Genomic DNA, 22098 nt, shown 5'->3' on the forward strand with positions numbered 1-22098 from the left:
TTCATGTACAGGTGCACACAAAAACTTTTGACGCACAAAAATTATGATAAAATTAAATTTTGGGTAATCTAAGTGTGAAGCTGTGACCCGAGTGGTGTGGTCTGCACTTTTCTTTGCGACCTGCACAGTCCATCCCTCAATGCCTGTTAGTGCACCTAGGGGGCGATGAAATTTTTTTTTGTGATTTCAGTGTTCCAAGTCCTTTTGTGGCACCTGTATCTGCTGGTGCAACCACACTACAGAAGAAAGTAAAAGTGATTTTCGAACCAACATAATCTTTTACTCAGCAATAATGATTTGGGCAAAAAACGTTGTACAAGTAAATGGCACATTCATGCCAGCAACTCATTGGCCAGGTTAACACTAATAGCAAAAACTAGAACAATGCCAAAAAATTAAATTCGCAGCATGAGCACCCTTCACAATAATGAACTGCGAAGCCTAGTGCTCCCATACATCTCTAGCAACAAAACATCCCAAATAATTTGAGAACTATGATTACTGTCACTACACTTTGTAATGACACAACACTATGCTTTTTTGTGACTATATATGACTAAGATGGCCAGTAACCTTGTTCTGAATAAAAGAAGCTTAGTCTACAAAATACTGAAAGTAAAACAAAAGCGAACAAAAAAACAAAAGGTCAACCATGAAATTGAAAACATAATAGAGCACATCTGTTTCAATGAAAACCAATGTCAATTTCTGCCTCAATTGATGTACAAAGCAATCCCGAGCAGAAAAACTGAGCCAATAATTAATGAAAATGGAAACGTCACTATGAAATATTTAAACAGGTACGAAAAGAAAGACAGAGGCATTAATATGTAAACATTCTTCATGTGAGCACGGCACTAAAGATGCGCAGTGGCCTATTTTATAATTTCTAAAAGCACTTCAGTCATCCCTAGTTAAACAAGTGTACTTCTCCATCCCTTGATGTAAGAATCAAAGCTCCAAGAAATATAAAATCATGGTCTTAGAATCAAAATACTCACTCAAAGAACCCTTATCAGGCAAGGCAAGATTCAGAGTCTTCCTGCACCAGTACAACATTGCCTGTTACCCTGCTAATGATGGCAAACCTTTGGTTGGAGTCCATAGACTCCCAGGCACTGTTAAGGGCAGTCTCGGCAAGACGATCAAATTCCATCCGTTCTCTTTTTCCAGACACATTCTCATGTTTAGTGAACACAGTCAAAATATATGTCACATTTTTGTACCGAGCATTTTCATGGTCACATAAGGGATGCAACATCATCGCTGCATCAGGGTTCCACTGTTCTAGGTGCGATGCTACTATCACATGTCGCTGCCTCTTCTCTACCACTTCTTTACATCGATTGTCAATAATATGACGTGCTACATCTTCAGACACTAGCAATTCATCAGCATCTATAGTACCATAATCTCCTCCGTCATCAAATGTATAGGACAAGGCCATTGCTACTTTTTTGGAAAGACATGTTGCAAAACGTTCATTTTTTTCTGATGCGAGAAATGTGATCACAGCTGGGCCAGTATAAAAGCCAGTGTCATTGAGCATATCCACAACTGAGCTGCGTATAATTTGCCAGCTATACTCCGGTTGCGCTGTATAAGTCTCCTTGAGTTTACGAAGGTGCTCCCGCAATGTGAGAAGCCGCCCGTCAGGCAATGGTACTGGCGCTGAGGTTTCGTTAAACAGGTATTGCAGAAGCAGTATGAGTCCACACAAAAAGGCTGCAGCAGAAAACAAATAGTATGCTTGCTGGCTTTGGGGTGGGACTTCTTTCTCACGGTGGTGTGGCGACGAACTTCTTGTTACAGATCTCTTCCTGTTAGGACTTCGCTCAGGGTTAGCTGTTTCTATATGAGTTGGCTTGCATGCCTAAAAGAAAACGCATAACAAACGAATGAAAGGTGAGCAGGAAGACAACAAATGAAGGGGGGCAACTATTCTACATCAATAAAGCTGATTAAAAACTCTGCGGCTTCCAAGTTTCCTTTATATATGTAATTTACTTCTTTATGAAGTCTACTTCTTTGCAATCTCAAGACATTATTATTGGGCAAAGAGGCAATTTGAGCAACTCTCCGGGCTGTCGCAAACCAGTTCCACTACCGCTTCAAACCATGCTAGCGCCAAGTGCACAGAACAGCCAGGCGAGATGTGGCAATGCAGAGAGAGCCACTGTTAGGAAGGTCTATAGTAACTGGCTGAACTCCTTAACAATTCTTTGCCAAAAACATTTAACAAATAACAAATAGCTCACAATCTGACAGCAGCCCCACCCCACTAAATATTTTCACAACGCACCCCCTGTTAGCAGCATAGCATAACTAGAACATTTTCGATGGACGTCTATCTGGTTGAGTACAAATTGAAAGTCTAGATTAGCAACACCAACCAAACTTGTATTTTTGCCTATTTCGAGACAGCCTTGGTCCCTTTTTCAGGGGTGACTGAGAAATGGGTGAGCAGCAAGAGGCAGCCTCCGCTTTCCTTTTGCTGCTCCTGTCCATGTATGCAGAGGGACAGTTCCCGCGCCACTGTTCACCGTCATCCGTGTGTCCTAAATATGCCACAACTCAATATGCCACAACTCAAAGGGTTCTACGGCCAACACACTCGCTTCTTCAGGAGTAATTTACAGTTGGCATGCTCGCAGTACTCCAACTACAAAACCACAACCAGATCATCCTTTAAGAATGCTAGCTAAAAAAAATTTTGTAGCCAGCCCTTCGAACAGACCGACCATACAGGTAGCAAGTCACAGACGTAAAAATATCCAGTTTACCCTTTGACAAAAACAACACAACCAGCATATTTCAGAGCATTTAGCACACTCTTTTTTCAAAGGGCACTGAAATGACCTAGATGGTCACTACATAATGCAACTAATCCATAGATGCACTCCTTGTGAATATTCGAGTCAAATTTAAATGCTCTGCATGGACCTAATAATTTATAAATAACTTTTAAAGGTTGCTTCACGCAATAGATTAGGGCAACTTACTGCACATTTTCATCTAGGCAAGCCTTTTCAGTGGTTGCATGGTAATGACATGGGCACGGTGGGGCACAGCTATGACCCCTTTCTTTTTTTTTTTTCTTTTTTCGCATTCAAGTGTGACAAGAAGGATGAGGAGATCATCATTTTTTTATCGCCAATATCTTTGGTGCTAGCCAAGCTAGCTATAAAATATTTGTGGGGCGGTGATAAGTGATGGAATAATGTTCATTTGTGTACCCTTAATCCTTACCCATAGTAAATACAATTTCGTGGCCCCTTTAAGGAATAATAATGACAACCTTAAGTTGATAATTAGTAAAAATGTCCAGCAGATGACTGCAGTTAGTGAAGAAGATATAGCATTTTCTGTTGGAGCATATGATTTTTCATAAATGCAATGCAGGAAGATAGTGAGAGACCGGAAAGCGTGGCGTGATATGGTCCATAGGGTCACGAAGAGTCGGAAACGACTGAACTGAACTGAATTGATGTTTGGAATTATTTCATATAGAACTTCTTTTAAGAGATACGAAAGATATGCTTGTGTAGCCTGTGCAGGTAGATTATATGGTAAGTGCAAATAAAAGACAAATAATGAAAAAAATTATGTACTCAATTTTTTAACTCTTTAGGCCATAAGATTATTTTGGGATGCTGAAAGGTACCAACCAAGAAAGTGAACTCATTTTTGAAAATTCCCAAATCAGCAATGTGATTTGAGGCACCAAACATTAAAAACTATGTCTTTGAATGCTCCTGAAGCTGGCTTTACCCCACTGCAGGTTCATCAAATGGCTTCGCTTCTCATGCTGGTGACACGTACACAGCATCAACCTTTCCTATGTCATAAACAGGGGCAGGTATTAGTTTTGGTTGACGGAGTTCAATGTCCCAAAGTGACTAAGGCTATGGAGATGCCGTAGTGGACTGCTATGGATAATTTTTACCACCTACATGGACACCTCGTGTTTCACTTCTATAGAAATGAAGCTGCCGTGGCGAGGTTTGAACCCTAGTACCCAAGCACAGTACCCGACCACCCTTACCACTGAACCACGGTGGAGTTTACCGGTAAGCAGCTGCTGAACGTTTTTTTTTAAAGGCAAAACATATAATGACCTTATGCAGTAAAAAGTGAGCTAAACCCTACCTTTTCTCGATTTTTGAACGAGCAGTTCATGCAGAAGTAATTATACACAAATGGGCACATTAAGAGCTATACTGCAGAAAGAAGTCTATACTCATAATAAAAAGTAAAAAGGCCGAAGTTAGATCACTGACTGTGAGACAGAAATGTAAGTGAAAAATCAGGATGAAAAACTTTCTCATGTTCTTGTTGCACTCTGTGCTGAACAAAAGGTCCACACTTCATATAGTGCGTGTGCCGATGGCATCGATAGAACTTCTGCAAGCCAAAACACGACACTGTCATGCCATTTATGCATGGTTTCATGTTGACAATTGTTCATTGCAGCTCTAAATGTTGTCAGCACTTTGAATAGCAGCGGCAAAACCTATTTAACCAAGTGACAGTCCTAAGCCTACAAGGATACTGTTGTCTGATAGAATTTAATTTTCTTTCGCTACTTACTTTACCTGGTACTGAAAAAACAGCTAGATGTGACATGCATGCCAGAAATACTGACCTTTTCAAAGTTCAATCCCAAGTCATACAAGCTGCATGTGTATTTCCTGCATTAGAGTGACACCATTTGACCAATATGCAAAATGGGAAAGGCAGACAAACAAGTTTTGTGAAGCTTTTTTTTTTTTCCTTTTTTTTTTGCATTGGATACCTTGATCCACAATGCTGATTAAAAACTGAGCTAGCCTTTAATTTTGACGACCATCAAAATTGCACTACATAATGTTCTGCCATAAAATAAAAAAAAACCCAGAAGGCTGCTATTAGTTCATTTTAGCTTACTGAATGCCTTTATTTGCTCTTTATCACATATGTAATATCTGCACTGCTGCACAAATTCACATGCGCAGACAACACTGAAGTACCTTTCATGGCATTTAAAGAAATCTGTAACAAAGAACTTAAAATACCTGGTACACTCAAATTCGCATTAAAAAAAAGGTAATGTTAAGGCCATCATTGTAAAAGAGGCACCTAAGCAATTTTTTAAAGCAGCCATGTAATTTTCTCACTGCCTCATGTACTGTTCAAGAACATCTCAATTACTATGACATCCATCTTCCAACATGTTTAGATCGTGCCAAAATAAGAGGCATGGGATATTGCAATCAGCAAATTTAAGCTACTGAGAATAGCAGTTTTATCTTGACACATACCTATTACAGGGCGCCTAAATCTGTCTGCAATGAGGGTAATAAAAGCGAGATTGACAGATGCTGGATCCCCCATCATCATCCTAATAAAATCGTCGATCTAGCTTATGTAGCACAAGAGATATCGGTAACTAAAAAATTGGGCACAGACACTTCAGACTGCTTATGTGCGAGAGTGTTACTTTGCAGTATGTTACTATGTAAAGTGCCGAGTCATGCTATGTTGCGTAATGGCTACAGGTCATGAGTCACGACTATGCATAATATTTATATAAACTCTAAACCTTACATCATTTTACTTGGTAAAGTGCCGAGCCATGCTACGGCCAACCTATCAGTGCCTAGCCATGTCACTCCCATGGCATACTCCTGGGAGAACTGTGATGTATTAGTGTCTTGAGTTGGGCTTGTTGGTGGGAATACATACCCATAATCGGCAGCGCGAATAGACACAGACAAACACACAGCAACAGGATTATGGTTCGCTTTTATAAGCTGCTCCCCGCTTCCAGTAAATCTGTTGGTAGTCAGTGCCTGTCCTGTTGTGTGTTTGTGTCTATTCGCGCTGCTGACTGTGATGTATGCTGCTCAAGTTAGCAGGAGGGACATAGTGACCTGCTTTAACCAATCTGCACGAACGTGTCAGCGTGACCTAGGAGTAGCGTGACGACATTTGGTCTCCTGTTATCACACAAACTGCTCACAAATCGGCGCCCTGCTAGCTAACACCTGCCAGAGGTAAGATTGTGATGTTTAGAAGGCACCTCTGCGAGTACACGATGCCAGCTTTTCTCACAAGGGGCTAGTAAGACTTTCGCCTCAAAACAAACCTCTGCATTTTCCTTAAGAACTCATACACCGGAGTGAGTTGAAAAAAAAGAAAAAAGAGAAAGAAACAGATATAAACAGGCCAGGACTACACTTTGCTCAGGAATGCTGCTCCAGGCTTGGTTGTTCACATTTTGTTTTCAATAGAGTGGAGAATAGAAGGCAGCGACATACCGCTGTCTCCACCCTGCCATGCACCCTGCATCCATTGTCTACCAGCTCCACTGCAGTTATTGGTGGGGCCAATGAGAGCCCCTTGAAAATGATGTTGCACACGAGCTTCATGACTAACAAGACCAACACTGGACATAATTGTGAGGCATGGGAATGGGAATTAAAAGATATTCCCTTCAGGTGTGAAAAAAATCTTTGCAACAACAACAACAACAAAAATTACATTGAAGGCCATTTTCGGTTTTCCAAGATTCAAATAATATGTCATGTAGCAATTGAAATAAAAATTTTATTTTTTCACTGTCTTTTGCAATGCCCCTATTAGGGGATAGGGTGCCCCAATACAGAGAAAGTAATGCATGCTACTACCAGAATGTGCGATAGTGTTTTTAGCAAGATATCGGGCACAAAATGTGGTTAATGGATTATTGCTTGATTGCTTAATTAAATCAATCACTTCAGTGTATATTTATTGTGAAAAAGGTAAAAGCAATTTCTGAGCAGGCATGCACAAAAAAGGTGTGGCACTTTTGGCAGCGAATCCAGCACTTTGCTGTGCATCCTTCAAGGTGGCAGTGCTGTGAGTTCAGTGTTTTGACATGCTCTGGCCACTGGTTGTAGCTGTCTTACCTAATACTAAGGGTAGTTGTCAGTAGCAAATGCGGTCTAGCCTTCATCACCACAACAGGCTTTGGGTACTCTTTACTTGGCCGACCGCACTATTTCCGAGATGTTCTGCTGCACACAATTAGGCTGTTCGCAACGTTAGTTTGGAAGGCCGTCATGTCCAACATACTTTTCTGTGCAAACTTCTCAGCACTTGTGTCTCACAGGTACTCTCCAGTTGTTGCACAGTGCAAAAGATAGAAAGTGAGAAATTACCCTCACCAGCCGCTTTCTGGTTCTTCACTAAGAGGGTACAGTGACACAAGGAAGTCAAGTTTGTGTACTTGTCGAGTTTGCCCTGTTTTGAAACTTTCAAAACAGCGCTTTTATTGCCTTTTTGCACAGTAGGCCACACAAAGAAAGAGATGCCTAACACTCAGAAAAAGAAGGTGCCGGCAGAGGCGGCTTTGAGGCGCCCTGTCCCCGAACAGGGACACTAATATTCGAAAGAGTATGCAAGGCTCAATATGTTCGTAACGAGGATAACAGGCATTATTTCACAGTCACGGGCCCTCCTTCCGATAAATAAATGTTAATATTCTGGTCAGCGCAGACTCTTAACAGTACAAAGTGAAAAAAAAAAAAAAAAAAATCAAGAAGCAATTACTGTTAGCTCCGTAGAATGTAGCTGCATCCATTTTTACCGCTCTTTTCAGGCAGGATTTCTTTTACTTCATGTAGGATGGTACCAATTGTCCAAGAAAGTAGCTCAGGGCGCATGTTTTGAAACATTCAAAACGGCGTTTTTATTGCACTTTGGCACAGCAGGCCACACAAGGTTCACGTCCTCATACAGGGACACGACGCCCGGAGGGGATATTGTAAATTACCGGCTTGCTTTTGAGGACTTAAAAGCAACAAGAGCATAGCATCTATCTACATGAATACTTCTCAAATGAGGTCCATAAAATCCATGCACACAAAAAGAGAAACGTTGCGTGACAGTTCTGATCTGGCTAGACACAGTATTGCAGGGTTAAAAGCATGGAGGTTCAAAGCCGATTTTAGTTTGTCAAGAGAGAGAGAAAAATAGAAGAGTGGAAGAAAGGGAGGTCAACTAAGCAATGCCCAGTAGGCTATGCTACACTTGGGGAGGGGAACATAGGGGGAAAAAGGAATGAAAGAGCGGCAATGAAATGAGTCTTTCACGTGTCCATCGACTACTACGATAACAGGACAAAGGGTGCACACTTAAATCACACACTTCCATCTTTCGCTTTAGTTTGCCCAAGTGAAAAAAAACGCCACAGGAGTGCGGAAATGGTGAGTGTGCACAAGAGAGAGGAGATAAAGAGCTTCTACAGCATTTGTTGATGCCAGCATTGGTAAAACTTCAGCTCTAGCAGCACTGTTGGACAAGGTTGCAATACAAAGTGCCTCTGGTGTCCGAAGAGCAAGTGGTGCACGTTGGGAGGAGTCTAATGCTTTCTAGCAGTATGCATACTGGCGCTGACACGTCGCCTTTTGCTTGCATCCTGTGCACGCTGTAGCACGCTGGCTTATCAAGTGCATACTTTTAGAGGTCAGCATAACCTTGATTCAATCCTGCTTCTGTAACCTGCTTTCGGAACTGCGGCAGCAGTCTGCACGAAATACCCCCCCCCCCCCCCACTTATCTCAAGGGGTCCCCCCACTGCTTCCACTGGTCCATAAGGGGTCCCCAACATATCCATGGCTAAGAACCACTGCTCTACACAATGCACACATTTTATAGCCACCTTCAAGGCCATTGCAGGAAACTTTCAGGCAACCACCATTTTCTGAACATGGTCTTAAAAAACAAAAAGCACTTCTGTATGAAGAATGAAGCTCTTATTGTCTCATGTGGTTTGTGCCAATTCCACACCTCAAGGCAGCGGTGCAAACATGGGTAATGGCAGCATGCTGCAGCCTTGCACAGGGTGTCACTCTCACAGGTGCAAGTCAATGTAAACACAGGGGAAACTGGAGCAAGGGGAAAATGCTAAAGCTAAAATTGCACCTTGAGTTTGATGTCTACTTGAGTTCATTTAAAAGGAACTGTTTTGAAACAACAATTTTCTTAAGGTACACCATCAATGAAGAACAAACAGCTGCTTTTATCTCATTTAAGCACAGCACTTGATCCCATAACATTGTCCTTTATTATGCATGCAATCTGCTTTCTCAAATGAGTTTGGCATTTCTTGCAAAACTTACTGCAAATAGATTCTTTTCATCACCTCAAAGAACCCCTTTTATAAACGTTCAGCGGGCACGTGGGGATCGGATTGCAAAAACAACAGCTCAACTTTTCGGCATCTACAACACTCATGATCTCTTGTACTGAAATATTTTTCATCCAAAAGCAAATTCTCAGGGAAACGAATAAATATACAGACGACGCAATGTACACAGGCAATGTATACTAGTTTAGAACTTTAAGGCTTGTTTTCTCAAAAGGTTGTTTTAAGCATATCACCTTGCTCGTGGAAAGCATAGCACCACAATAGATTCATGGATTTGAATGCTGTTTGTTTTGTTGTCATTGCTGACATATGCTTTGTATCAAGACTAAGATTTACCACCTAGGCGCACATTTTTTTTATTAACGAGTAATTAGGACATGATGCATCCTAAATGTTAGAAGGTCCATACTGCTTCCTTTAAAAAACAGAGCAGGGAAATTCAAAAGGAAATTAAGAATGCCTTGATTTGGACAATGATTCTTATTAAATATTTTAACAATCTGTAGGCCCATAATCAATTTTGTAGTCGTGCTAGGCTTTCCATGAGCAAGCCATATGTGAATGTGTAAACTATAATAAAACAAAAACTACTAAGGATATCACAGTGAAACTTTACACCTGACTGTTTGATGCTATTTCAAGTCTGCGTACTAATTTGCATCGCTTTAAGTCAAAATTGAGAAAAGTTTGCCTCCGATCCACTTATCCCTCCCCCTTACTTCACAATGCTGCAAGCCCTACTTACAGCAGAACAAACACTGTACAGTTAAACCTGGATCTAACAAACTTCAATGTAGCGAATTCCTCAATATTATTAAGGTCGTCCATTCCCCAACGCAGCCCTCATTAAAGTATGTATTTGAAAACTCTATTTACTGAAGGCATTGTAATAGCCTTGATACAACAAACTTATGCTGATCTGCGAGGATGATGCATAAATTTCACAATAAAACATGAACTCAGTGACACGAGAGGAACGTCTACGAATGCAGCGAGTGACTCCAGTTAACAGAATGCACCATGCAGCTGTCCGCACATCTACATAGGAAACGCGGCAGCCTCTGGTACTTTCTCTTCTGGGATGTCGCACCACGTGGCCCTAAACATTGTATGTGCTCAAACAGAGCGGAAAATAATAACAGAACTTAAAAGAACACACATAGGGCGAGCAGTGAGTGACCATCACCACCACGCAGTTGTTTGCGAGATTCCGGCGAAGCGAGGCAATGTTGACGGGCAGACCAAGTGCGGGAACATGCATGAAGGTCTAAAACTGGGGCAGCTCCACAGACAGCAAAGATTTAGCAATGGTGGCAGCATGACGATGCACGTTCTTCTCTAGGCCAATGCATCTGACTTACCCTGGCTCCCACATACCCACTCTTTGAGAGCCGCAGTGCAGGTGGTGGCAGTCGCTGCCTCAACGATCACGAAATGATTCTCTGCATTTATGACTTCGAGTAGTGACAATTTACTGTAAATATTTTCATGGCGATTTCTCCTACCCACATTCTTGATTTTAGTTTTCATTCTGCATGGTTCTTTCAAGCCTTTAAGAAGGAAATGCATACAATGAAAATGGATGTAAAAAATAATTTAGTTATAAGCAAGTTTAATCGATATCTGCAGTTTGTGCGCCTCATGCAGTACAGTGTGTTCAACGGCTCTCTTCACAGCACTACACACACTTGTGATGCAGTAACGTACAATTTTAGCACTTTATTCTCATTTTATTGGTGGCTAATGATGCTATGATTAAGGTAGCAGGCAATGGAGGAAAGCCAACCTAACAAATTAAGAAAGAGGTCTATAACCTCATTCCACACTGAAGATTTGGTGCAATTGTAAACTTGTGAGACGGCTAATGTTGTCAAGACTACCAAGAGGCAAGTGGGAACAAAACCCTTTCAGATTAACGAATGAAACTAAATTTTTCATAATTTTAATTAATTACACTGCCATGATTAAATAATCTCCAAATGTGTCTTTTAGCGCATACACATACAGAGGTAAATGTGCTAATTCATTATTAGAATTTTGTTTGTCTTACAATGTGCTGTACACAGTACCCATTTTTCACAAACTATGCATTATTCTAAATTATGAAAAATAGGTGAACATTCAGTGAACCTCAAAATACTTTTTAAACATTTTTACATCCTCCTAAATTCAGTGAGTTGGGGCATTTTTTCCCACTGGACTTCATACATTCTTCAAAGTTCTTGAAACCACCCACATCTCAAATATTTTTCAAAATTAGCTGCTCTGCTAGCCCATGGCGTGTCAGAGAGTACTCTCTCTCTCTCTCTCAGGCCCAAGAATATGAACAAAAATGATTATATCTGGAACATTCTTTTAGAGGGTGCTGATTGGCTAGTCAACTTTTTAGCTGCTCTGCCGTTTTTGATCAAACGTTCCAGCACTGTACTTCGACAGTCAAAAAAATTATGCATATCACCATGAGCGTCAGTTTAGGAGAACTATCATTTATAATTCCCTGGCACAGAAAGCCTGTCATACAGGGCAATGACAAGAGAGTTCTGTCTTACCACAGTTTTTTGGAAGTCACACCTTTTGAAACTGTCATTCTCTTTTGCTGTCACTGCCATTCAAATGTTATGTACTCTGCCATGAATTAAGTAAGAGCATTAAGTACACATTTCTGTTCCTAAAAAATTTAGTAGAGAAGACATCAAACCAAGTTCTGGCTATTGAGCATGAAGGCTATAGCTGCTCTAAATGTGCTTTTTGGCTTTTTTTTCCTTGAGAATGAAAAGACCCTTCCTCCTGTATGGTCACACTTAGTCCTTTAATGTAGGAAGTGATTAAAGTTTTTGTCTTTTATTTTTCTGTTTTTGAACTGTTGGCACCTCGCCCATGCTCTGAAACTCATAAGCTGAAAAGGAATAATAACCACGGACTGCAGTAAAACCAAAGACTGCAAAGGTTACATATTGCTCTCAACATATCCCACAATCCATTTCTGCCAATCATAGCCTCAATTCTGCTGTGATTGCAAGAGTAAGATTGTCATTTTTCCTTGTGTTTCTTGTGCATTTTTTGCTGCAGTCCCTACACAGTGCTTGAACAGACCACACAGCATGAAAACAAACCATTATGTGACTCTGCCCGACTGCGCTACACATTAAGAATGATGTCTTTGGGCGCCGCCACATTAAAACACTGGGAATGTTCAAGCAAAATGCGATGTGAGTACTGACCAGCCAAGAAATGAGCATCTAACAGCAGAACAAAGTGGCAAGGACAGTGAGCTTAAGCATAGACTCAGAAATCATGTCAAAGTTGATGCAATACTTATTCAGCTCCAGCCCTTAATTACATTACTTTTTAATTGTGGGTGTTCATCACTACCAGCTGCTTATATGCTGCTGGGACATGCTTACACCATGTATCTGTGCTGGCGTACTAAGCAATGCCAAACTTTCTGCAAAAGGTGCAGATGTCACAAGGACTAGTCATCATGCTTTGGGCCTGCCATTACCCATGAAGCAGAGGCACACAGATACAACCCTCCTGGCATTGCCCACACAGGTAGCATCTGGCAGTTAGTTTTGTTCATTACAATGTTTACATACAATATGTGGCTATTGTGTAAAAATAAGCAATAACAATTCGTAGTACAAACAGCAGTGACAGAGCGTTCATAATAAAGTTTTGACCACCACCACCCTAAGAACACAGAAATCTTGACAGAAAACAATTACGAAGCAATGAATGCCTATGTGGCAGGTGCTATACATGACTAAAGACTCATGGTGACATTACTCTTTGTGCAATGAAATTCTGCTTTTTTGGCTTCCTATCATCCCATGTTACAGCCTACTTCAACCTGTTTTAAGATAGAGCAAGCAGGTGTAACAAGCGTGACATCAAACACCATGTGACAAAAAATTTTGTTCCATAACAGTAAGCCATCACATATAAGCAGGCAGGGCTGATGTATAGCACTGAGGGGGTGAGGTTGGACAGTAATGAGGACAGCTTTGCAGGATACCTCTGCAGTCAGCCATGCTATCTGCTAATGTGCTAACTTTGATCACTTCACCACTCTTTTTGTGTAAAGTGCTCAAGCCTTTTGGAGCAGCTCAGGGAGCAGTAATAAAGCCAATTCGGAGCAGCTCTGGAGCATTCAAATTACTTTTTGGAGCATATTTCTAGGGTTAACCCTTTTAATAACTGCAATTTTCTTTTCCTGATATCCAACAAATCCAATTTCATTCCTTTTTATTTAACATTCAATGCTTTGCTGAGTACACACTAAACTTTGACAAGACAACTAGCAATAACATGTATCGGTGCTTAAAATAGCCCAGTTGATCTGAACAACAGTTTGGAGCATACTAGCAGCAAGCAGAATGCTTGCTTCTATACTTTGTACTTGAACATTAAGTTTAACCAAAAGCTATTGATTATTCTACTTGGCAGATTCAAACTTGGAACTTTGATGCACTCAAGCACCACCATTAGTTTGTAGTTCACATCAATGAGCAGCACATTTGCCTTCCCTATCTTGCGCATATTCTCTTTAGTCTTATGCCTGTGCTGCTAAATTACTGGAAACTGGTCAGTAGTGCATTTAGGATGGATAGCAGACACTCAAGGGTACCTTTTCCTCCTGAAAGTTCATTATGGCCTTCTGCCTCATGTTTTCGCTTCAGTAATGCAGGGGGTTCCTTAATTTGAACATGTTAATGACAGGGTAGGCTTTCCAGCACTCTTGATAACATTCTTAGTAATTGGTTTTGAGACAGGCTTGCCACGTTACTAATAAGGAGGCTCAATGGTGAAGTGCAACCTTGTTTTCACAGCATAACCAATAGAACTACTTGGTCAGTTCTTTGTTGCCAGACAAAGCTTTTTAATGGCTCAAGGTAACCCAAGGTGACTGCTTAGCTCCCTGATCTCACCTCTCTGATAACCGGTAATTCAAACGGTTGGGGGAAGGTGGTATGTCCAGGACTCGCAACATATTTTTCACAGCTAATTTCCTCCAACTGCTTGCGGATTGTTTCAAATCGACCTGTGAACAAACATTTATTACGCTCAACGCTTTTCTACTTTACAAAAATTTTACGTGTATTAGTAAGATGCATAATAACTCAGTGGTGGAACTGGCAAGTGGCTTCTTATAGCAGCTTTTGTAGCAGAAGAAATCGCAGTATGTGGCAGAAATTTCAAGTTTTGTAGCAGGAAAAATGGCATTTTGTAGCAAATATTTGAGCTTTTGTAACAGAAAAAAAAAAAAAAAAAAGAATGTTTTGTAGCAAAATTTCAAATCTCAAGATGTTTAAATAAAGGAGGCTAATTCTGGGACACAATTGCTCAGATGTTTATAACGACCAATAGCCATCCAAAAGAAAGCTTCAAAATCAAATGCAGTCTGAAGTGCTGTTCTTTCTTTAAAAAGCCCCAAATCAAGCAAACAGGAGGTTTTGCTAAAAACAAAGCCGGTTTCATTCAGAGGGAAGGCATAAGGAGATATGCAACTACACTATAACCACTGGGGCCTTGGAAAGAAGGTAGCTAGCTGTCTTAATATAAAAACTCTGTAGAAATTCAGAACTGATGCTTCTTAAAACTGCAACGTTAAGGCACTATTTCTTCTCTTGCCTTGATGAATCCAGCTTGGACAGTGCCGCTACGAGCCTTTCCTGTCCATTCTTCAGAAGGGCTCGTCCACTTTTGACGTCTGCAAAACTTTTAGACTTCACGCCTTTTGAGAAAAGCAGCTCAGCATTGGTGCTCATATTCCTGGCCAACCTGATCTCTTCCTCTACCTTTTCCTGATTCTGACCACTTTTCTGGGTATCCTTATCCTGTACATCAGGGTAACGTCGAAGCGCCTTTTTTCTTCAAGACCCGTGTTAATTGGAGGGAAAGAGGGAAGAATATTTTTGCAGGTCCTGGTTGAAGATTTTTTTTTTTTTCTCCTCGAGAGAGGTGCGCTGTTGGTACTGCTCAGTCAAAAGGCGGGATGCGTGGGGTGTAGAGTGAGCACCGATTCCGTGCGTTATTCGCAATCTTTGCTTACATTCTTTTTCTTCCGGTGGTTTGGCAGGGTGGCTGGTTAATCAAAGCGATGTAGGGGCTCGGAGTCTTGAGTCTGCTTCTTCGCAGCTCACTGCAGGGATTGTGCGTATGCTAATGAAAACGTTCAAGGGCACTTACTGACCGTATGCGGGGCAGCAAATATATTGAGTACCTGCGCATGAGTTAAGCTGTGAAATTATACAAGATGTTCCCCATAAGGCGTTGAACTTAAGGTACGAAAGCGGCCAATGGAGTCCAGTGCGCGCGCACAGAAGCAGTCAAATCCTTAGCACTCCCTCCGCTGCTACTCATGCCATCGCAGCCCATATCTCACTAGTACAAAAAAAAAAAGGAAGCAAGTGTGCATACTGCTCCAGCTATACTTTGCCGAAGGCAGTTAAACCGTCACTCGTTTGAAACCGTGCCGTCTGCGTTGGCCAGCCTGCTCGCACATCCTTTGCATACACACACATGCGCATGCACGCACGCACACGCACAAACTAAGCGAGTGCCCAGGGCAGCTCGAAGCCATCACGCATTTAAACGTGCTTCGACCCTTCAACGAACGACCAGCCTGCCAGCTCCTCCTCTCACCCTTCCCGCGCATTGGACTTGAGAGATATCTTGCAGCCCCCTCTCACTCCCTCCCAGTAGATCGACGCAGAAGTGACATAGTCTAGACAAACGTCAATTTTGTGTCATGTGATTGTCCGCCCAGGATCTGCAAAAATATTCTTCCGCCTTGCACAGTGTTGGCAGCAGATGTCAGTTTTGGTTTCACGACAGTTCGGTTTCGCTGTCGGCAGTTGTTCAGTAACTTTTGGCACAGGCGTGGCGCAAAAGTAGGCAAAAAAATCAATTTTGTAGCACCGTGTAGCAGGATTTCTGATTTGCCGCATTTTGGCCCAATTGGCGCAGCAGTTCCAGCCCTGAATAACTCTGTCACCATTGTGCTGTCATTGTTTGGACTATGGCAGCCCATACAGTGTGTACATGCAAGTCACAGTATGCCATCGCCCTGCTGTGCTTCTCGCAGCCACTCAATTGAATTGCACTGGACCACATTTTTGGTAAAATAGGCAAAATCACTCATGGCCCACTACGTGGCAAAGATCTTTGTTCTGCTAAATTTGACTAGAACATCGAGGCAGCTGGTTTGGAGCAGTTTTGGATCATATTGTGTTTTGAAGCAGGATGGAGCAGGACAAGCAGTTTGGAGCAGAACGAAGCAGAACGAAGCAAATGAAGCAGCACTTCCACTCATGCACTCCACTAGTAGGTATAACCCACCGGGTAGAAGAAACTTACAGGTTTTTCATGGCGAGATGGCTCCACACTAACTGTGTCAGACGATATATGCTGAGCTCTGTCAGTCTCGTCTTCCGATTCATCACACACTCTGCTTGTAATAGAGTCATCAGTGGAAGTCTTTTCACCGTTCGCATGAATGCTTCGCCTCACTAGGCCGGCGAGAGTATTGTCCTCCTCACTCATTGCTTCCCTCGCTGAAACACAAGGTAATGAAAACATATGAAACACATGCCAGCTGACCACATTTTTTAATATGACACTTAATTTTTCTGGCAAACAAGCCTCAACTGTGGCTGTCTACTAAAAAAAAAAAAATAAAAATAAAGTATAAAAAAAATTCTAAATTCCCGACCTTTAGAGCAATTCTGGGGGTTTTTCAAACACTTTCATCACGTTTCATAGAGTCCACTCTCCCCCGTCAAATAAACGATTTTTCAATATACTGAATAAAAGTGTCTAAAAAGAGAAAAAAAAAAAACAAGAAATCGAAACCGAAATGAAGTTGCGACCAAGTGGTGATGGAGCAACAGGCTAACCTATTACATCATGAACAATAACACAAATCCTATCATGAGAGCACTGTTTGGCTAAACTGGTTACTATGATAATTTAGTCCATTACTTGTCTGAAATGACCAACAGCAAGCTCAAAATTTTCTCGTTCAGTAAAAGTAGAGCGAATATAGATGGCCATGTGACATCATACATGCAAATCATCCTAATTGAAGCCACGAAATGGGAAATATATAAAACGTGTATTTTAACACAGTGCCGGAAGGAAGTGTTTAGAAAAGGTGCTGCACTAGTGCTTCCCATCCAACCTCTTTCACAGGCCTTACTAGCACCGAAGAGGCGTGTCTCAGGTCTGATTGTGGTTTTTTTCCTGCTACAGCAGTACATAAGCGAGTGGTGCTCAAAAATATGTCACCCACTTTACTAACAGATCCAATAATCACTGACGCCAACAAAAAATTCTAGAGGGCACTTTGGACCACTAAAGTGCGATGAGGCAAAAGCCATCATAGTGTGGTGGGTCATAGTCCCCCACTACATCACCTCTATATCTCCCTCTCTTCTTTCACTCCTACCTTCCTCCCTTTATGATGTGGCACATGTGTCCGCAGAGAACTGAAAGATACTGCGCCTTTTCTATCCTGTAAACCAATTTCAAACACCACTAATGCCTGCTGTACTAATGCCTCCTAGACATCCGGGTCTGCTTCTGATTGCTTTGTGGCATTCGAGGAAGCTGCAAATGAAAGGCACCGCACAGAAGCCTGGATCGGATGACCGGCGGGGTCAGCTTCGTATATGCATGAATCGCCTGGTGACGTCATGACCTGTCGTAATGATACATTGCATGCCCCTTTCTTTATTCTTTATTCAATGATTACCCCGCTTAGCCCGAGGGTGCTACAGCAGGGGGGTTACAGAGTGGAAAAAAACACACCTTCATTTATGGAGCATACTTGATGACCTGAAAGCAGATTCCATTCCCCGATGGATCGAACAAAAAAAGAACTGGCATACATGTTAGTTGTGGTACGGTATTCCAAAATTTTAAAACAATGATCTGTGCGAGCAGAGACATAATGTAACTTATGTAAGTATATTTATTTTCGAATGCCTGTTTTGTTGTGGTATATTTGGTACAAAAGTTTCAGACGTAATTTCCTTCTTCGAGAGGAGAGGGTTTCCCCTCCTAATTCATTTTTCATGACGGTGCAGCTATCAGTTCTCGAGTCCCGACACAGGACAAACCTTGCTGCTCTATTTTGGATGTTTTCAATTTTATTGCTCAGTGTTGTTTGCCAAGGGTCCCATACGGCACAAGCGTATTCGAGCAGTGGTCGAATGTACGTTTAGTAGGCTATTGATTTCAAACAAGACGGCACGTGTTTCAGATTTCGCTGTATAAAGCTTAAGGTGCTGGCGGCTTTTGTAACTACGGTATCCACATGTGTATTCCATGAACAGTCGGCTGTAAGTGTCACACCTAAATATTTACGCGCCACTTTTTGTGCCACTACAATACCGTTGATGCTATACTCTGAGGGTAACTTTATTTTTTAAATGCAAACGTAACATGAACACATTTTTTAGTGTTTAACTTCATTTTCAATTGGAACACCATTCAAGAACACATAAGTCACTTTGTAACCGGGCAACGTCGTCTTGATTTCCAATTTGTCTATATAAAACACAATCATCGGCAAACAACCGTATACTAGAATTAATTCCGGAACAAATGTCATTTATATATATTAAGAACAAGAGTGGTCCTAAAACTGAGCCCTGTGGGACACCTGATGTTATATCTACAAAACTAGATTTCATTTCATTTAATACCACGCACTGTAGGCGGGAAGATACATAACTTTCAATTCAGGCAAGTATTGTAGGATTAATATTTAGTGCAGCAAGTTTTCTTAAAAGCAATGGGTGCGAAACAGTATCAAACGCCTTGTGAAAATCCAGGAAAATGCAATCTATTTGGCCACCCTTGGCAAGATTAAATACAAGGTCATGATAAAATTCAATAAGTTGTGTCGTGCAAGATAAGCCCTTACGGAACCCATGCTGTTCTGAAGCCAGTAAGTTGTTTGCCGATAAGTGTGTTATCTCTTTATATAAAATGTGTTCTATTAGTTTGCACAGTATGGATGTAAGTGAAATAGTCCTATAGTTAGCGACTTCTTTTTTTATCCCCCTCTTTATGAATGGGAACAATGTGAGCAATTTTCCAGTCGTCTGGAAGGGCACCGCAAGATAGCGACTTGTTGTAGGTTACATAGAGATAAAGAGAAATATGTTCAGCGCAATGTTTTATAATTCGAGGAGAAATGCCATCAGGTCCACTTGCCTTATTATCGTTAATTTTGTTAGTGCTCTGATTCCATTCACAGATAGCGCTACGCTACTGATTTCATAGCCTGAACAGCACTTATTTGATGTAAAGAACTGCAGCTGTGTTTTGGTAAGTATACCGACCGGAAGTAGTTATTCAAGCAAGTAGACTTTTCAGTATCATTTAATAACGCCTCATTATTAAAAACTATTTCGCTGATTCCCGTTGGATCTGCTCCGTATACTTTCATGTACTTTCAGGAAGCCTTAGCATTCTATTTCATTTCGCTGCCAAGTTTTTCAAAGTAGCATCCCTTTGCATCCTTTATATTTCGTTTGCACTCAGAGGTTGCAGCACGCAAATTTTCAAAGTGACGAATGCTTTTAGTTTTCTGATAATTTAAATATGCGCCTTCATTTCCTAACTACTTTTAAGACACGCGTAGTCATCCATGGTTTCATATGCGGTTTAAGTCCGGTATGTTCGACACTGGAAATGTAGGCATCACTAAGTTCCTTCAGTTTTTCTTTAAAATTAATCCATAATTTATGAACGACACAATAATCAGCGAGGCATTCAAAGACCGGCAATAATCAAGAAGCTTCCTTGACATGCTGGAATAATCCCCTTTATCATATAGGTACACTTTCCTGGTCACGTGTTTTGTTTGTTTGCTACTTTTGGTTTTAATACTTGCGACTACAGCATGGTGGTCACTTATTCCCGGAATGGCATTCACAAGCTTTACCATATTTGGCGAGTTACATAAAAATAGGTCCAATATATTAGTTCCACGAGTAGGTTCAGTCACATACTGCGTTAATCCGAATGAATCTACAATACTTTTCATTTCCAAGTTTAAGCTTCCACCAGCTGCATACTCACAAGCTCCGTCTTGCCATTGCAAGTCAGGCAAATTAAGGCCACCGGCTAGCAGTAATTTCATTGAACGCTTCAAAGTTCACCAGAGTTTATACTTCATTTACAGTAAAGGCAAGGCACTGTATCACAGTATCTGTCACTCGTGCAATCATTCTATCATCCTAGAGAAGGAGAATTATGAAGTGTGTTTCACGATCCGGGGCTTGGTGCAGTTGCTGCGCTGGGGATCCAAGGGATGGAGGTTCGATTCCTGATGGAGACAAGGTTTATTAATTTATTTTTAACTCTCGCTCTTGAAAGCGTGACACCTCTGCTGACAACCCTCTGTCGACAACGATGAGGCATTAAAGGCTTTTGCCTTAACAAAGCCACTTATTAAAAGAAGCAAGACAAAACCACTATGACCTTTAACAGGGGACCCAGAGGTAAAAGGTGGAAAATTTAACTGCTTCCCTGAAGAAAATTTACAGGGTTATAGCACATTAGCCTGCACATAATTCTGCAAAGTTTAGGTAGTCTCACACTGCCTTAAAGGGGCACTGCAGCGGTTTTCAAATGTGCCAAAACTATAGATTTTTGAAGTAGATTATTTTTTATCATATCTGTGAAGTTATTTTTTTTTTTATTATGCATACAACACCTGAGTAATCGCCGACTGAAAGCACGCAATTAAAATTTCCTGTGCCCAGCGCGACTGCTACAGAGGAGGAAAGCAGAGAGAAAAACCTCACTTCTCTGTCCGTCGTGACGTCACTGGGAGGAGCCAAGAGGCATTCAGAGCCAACGGAGGGGGCTTTCGGCGTGCTCTGTTCCTCGTCTTATGTGCGTTGCGGACATACAAAACACATCAGCTTAGTGTTGTGCACCTGATACAACACAACTTTGCATGTGTTTGGATGCATGAACAGCTGTGGACGCGACAATGTAATCTTCCATCGTGTTAGAAGCTCGCGGCTCAATGCGGCGTTGCTGAGAAGAGAGATAAATTCAAGCCGACCAAAGGAAACATTCTACTCGAAGCATTTTCGTGACTGTAACTACATGCTGTTTCTTCCTCATGCAATGTCTATAGGGCTTTGACAAAAAGGCATGGCTGAACCATGATGCGGTTCCTTTTATTTCCTTGCACAAATGAGTCGAGACAGTCACCATTTCCTAGAACCACGGCTATTAAAGAAAGAAAAGGGAGGTAAGGCTTGTACTTCGTAGTTCCATTACTTTCTGACTATTCAGGTCTCATTTTTATGTGAACCGTTGCGTCAAGCATTGATTGCGATCCGTTCACTGAGAGCAATCTCGCGATGGGACGGGCAGACAGCATCGGCGCATGGTTGTATTCGTGTGTCTCTCTTTTTTCCGCAAAAAGCTCCGCGCAACAGCTTCTGTGAAAAACATGGACAACTCAAACAGCATGCGCTGATGATTTTTGCAAACTAGCAGATGATTAAAAAGAGCCCACTGCTGTGTCACAGCTAGGTTGTGAAGGCTTTGCGAGATCCTTTCCAGCACGGCACATGCCTGATATGTTCGTGGAACCCTTACGGGAGCATTATTAAAAGATAAGGAGTGTACCGCTCAGCTGAGTATAGGCACTTTCACGTAAGGAGAGCACAGAGCGAGGTATGCTTCGATGCGTCCAAGCAAGCGATCACCGAAGTTGTTCATATGTGGCCTTGCGATTTTGCACCCGTTGCTGCCTCATCATTTTACATAATCCTGTCTTGTTTGGGGATGCAAATTAAGTTGGAAATGAAAACGATGAGGCTCTTGTAAGAAAACACATTTCGGAACATAGTTTTCTCATGAAGGTATGGGTGCGGAGGAGCTGCAGCTTG

At 41.6% G+C, this 22098-nt stretch overlaps 1 protein-coding gene across 4 annotated transcripts in view; it reads right to left on the reverse strand.

Annotated features, from left to right (window-relative positions):
- Positions 1-258: 258 nt before the first annotated feature.
- LOC146202886 (torsin-1A-interacting protein 2-like) overlaps positions 259-22098 on the reverse strand; it is a 32449-nt gene continuing 10609 nt past the window's right edge. Inside the window, exons 2-6 of one of the 4 annotated variants that reach the window (XM_084588436.1) lie at positions 20995-21080; positions 16532-16728; positions 14101-14213; positions 4646-4691; positions 259-1873 (exon numbers count right to left, since the gene is read on the reverse strand). In XM_084588436.1, coding sequence (XP_084444562.1) covers positions 1016-1873; positions 4646-4691; positions 14101-14213; positions 16532-16717 — 1203 coding nt within the window. In that variant the 5' untranslated portion in view covers positions 16718-16728; positions 20995-21080 and the 3' untranslated portion in view covers positions 259-1015. Of the gene's footprint in view, positions 1874-4645; positions 4692-14100; positions 14214-16531; positions 16729-20994; positions 21081-22098 lie in introns of those variants that run through there. The other 3 variants (XM_084588435.1, XM_084588438.1, XM_084588437.1) reach the window with 3 other exon arrangements.

The sequence above is a fragment of the Amblyomma maculatum genome, chromosome 1 (genome assembly GCF_055883805.1).
Source record: "Amblyomma maculatum isolate TAMU_Amacu chromosome 1, ASM5588380v1, whole genome shotgun sequence".
In the NCBI taxonomy this organism is placed as follows: Eukaryota; Metazoa; Arthropoda; class Arachnida; order Ixodida; family Ixodidae; genus Amblyomma; species Amblyomma maculatum.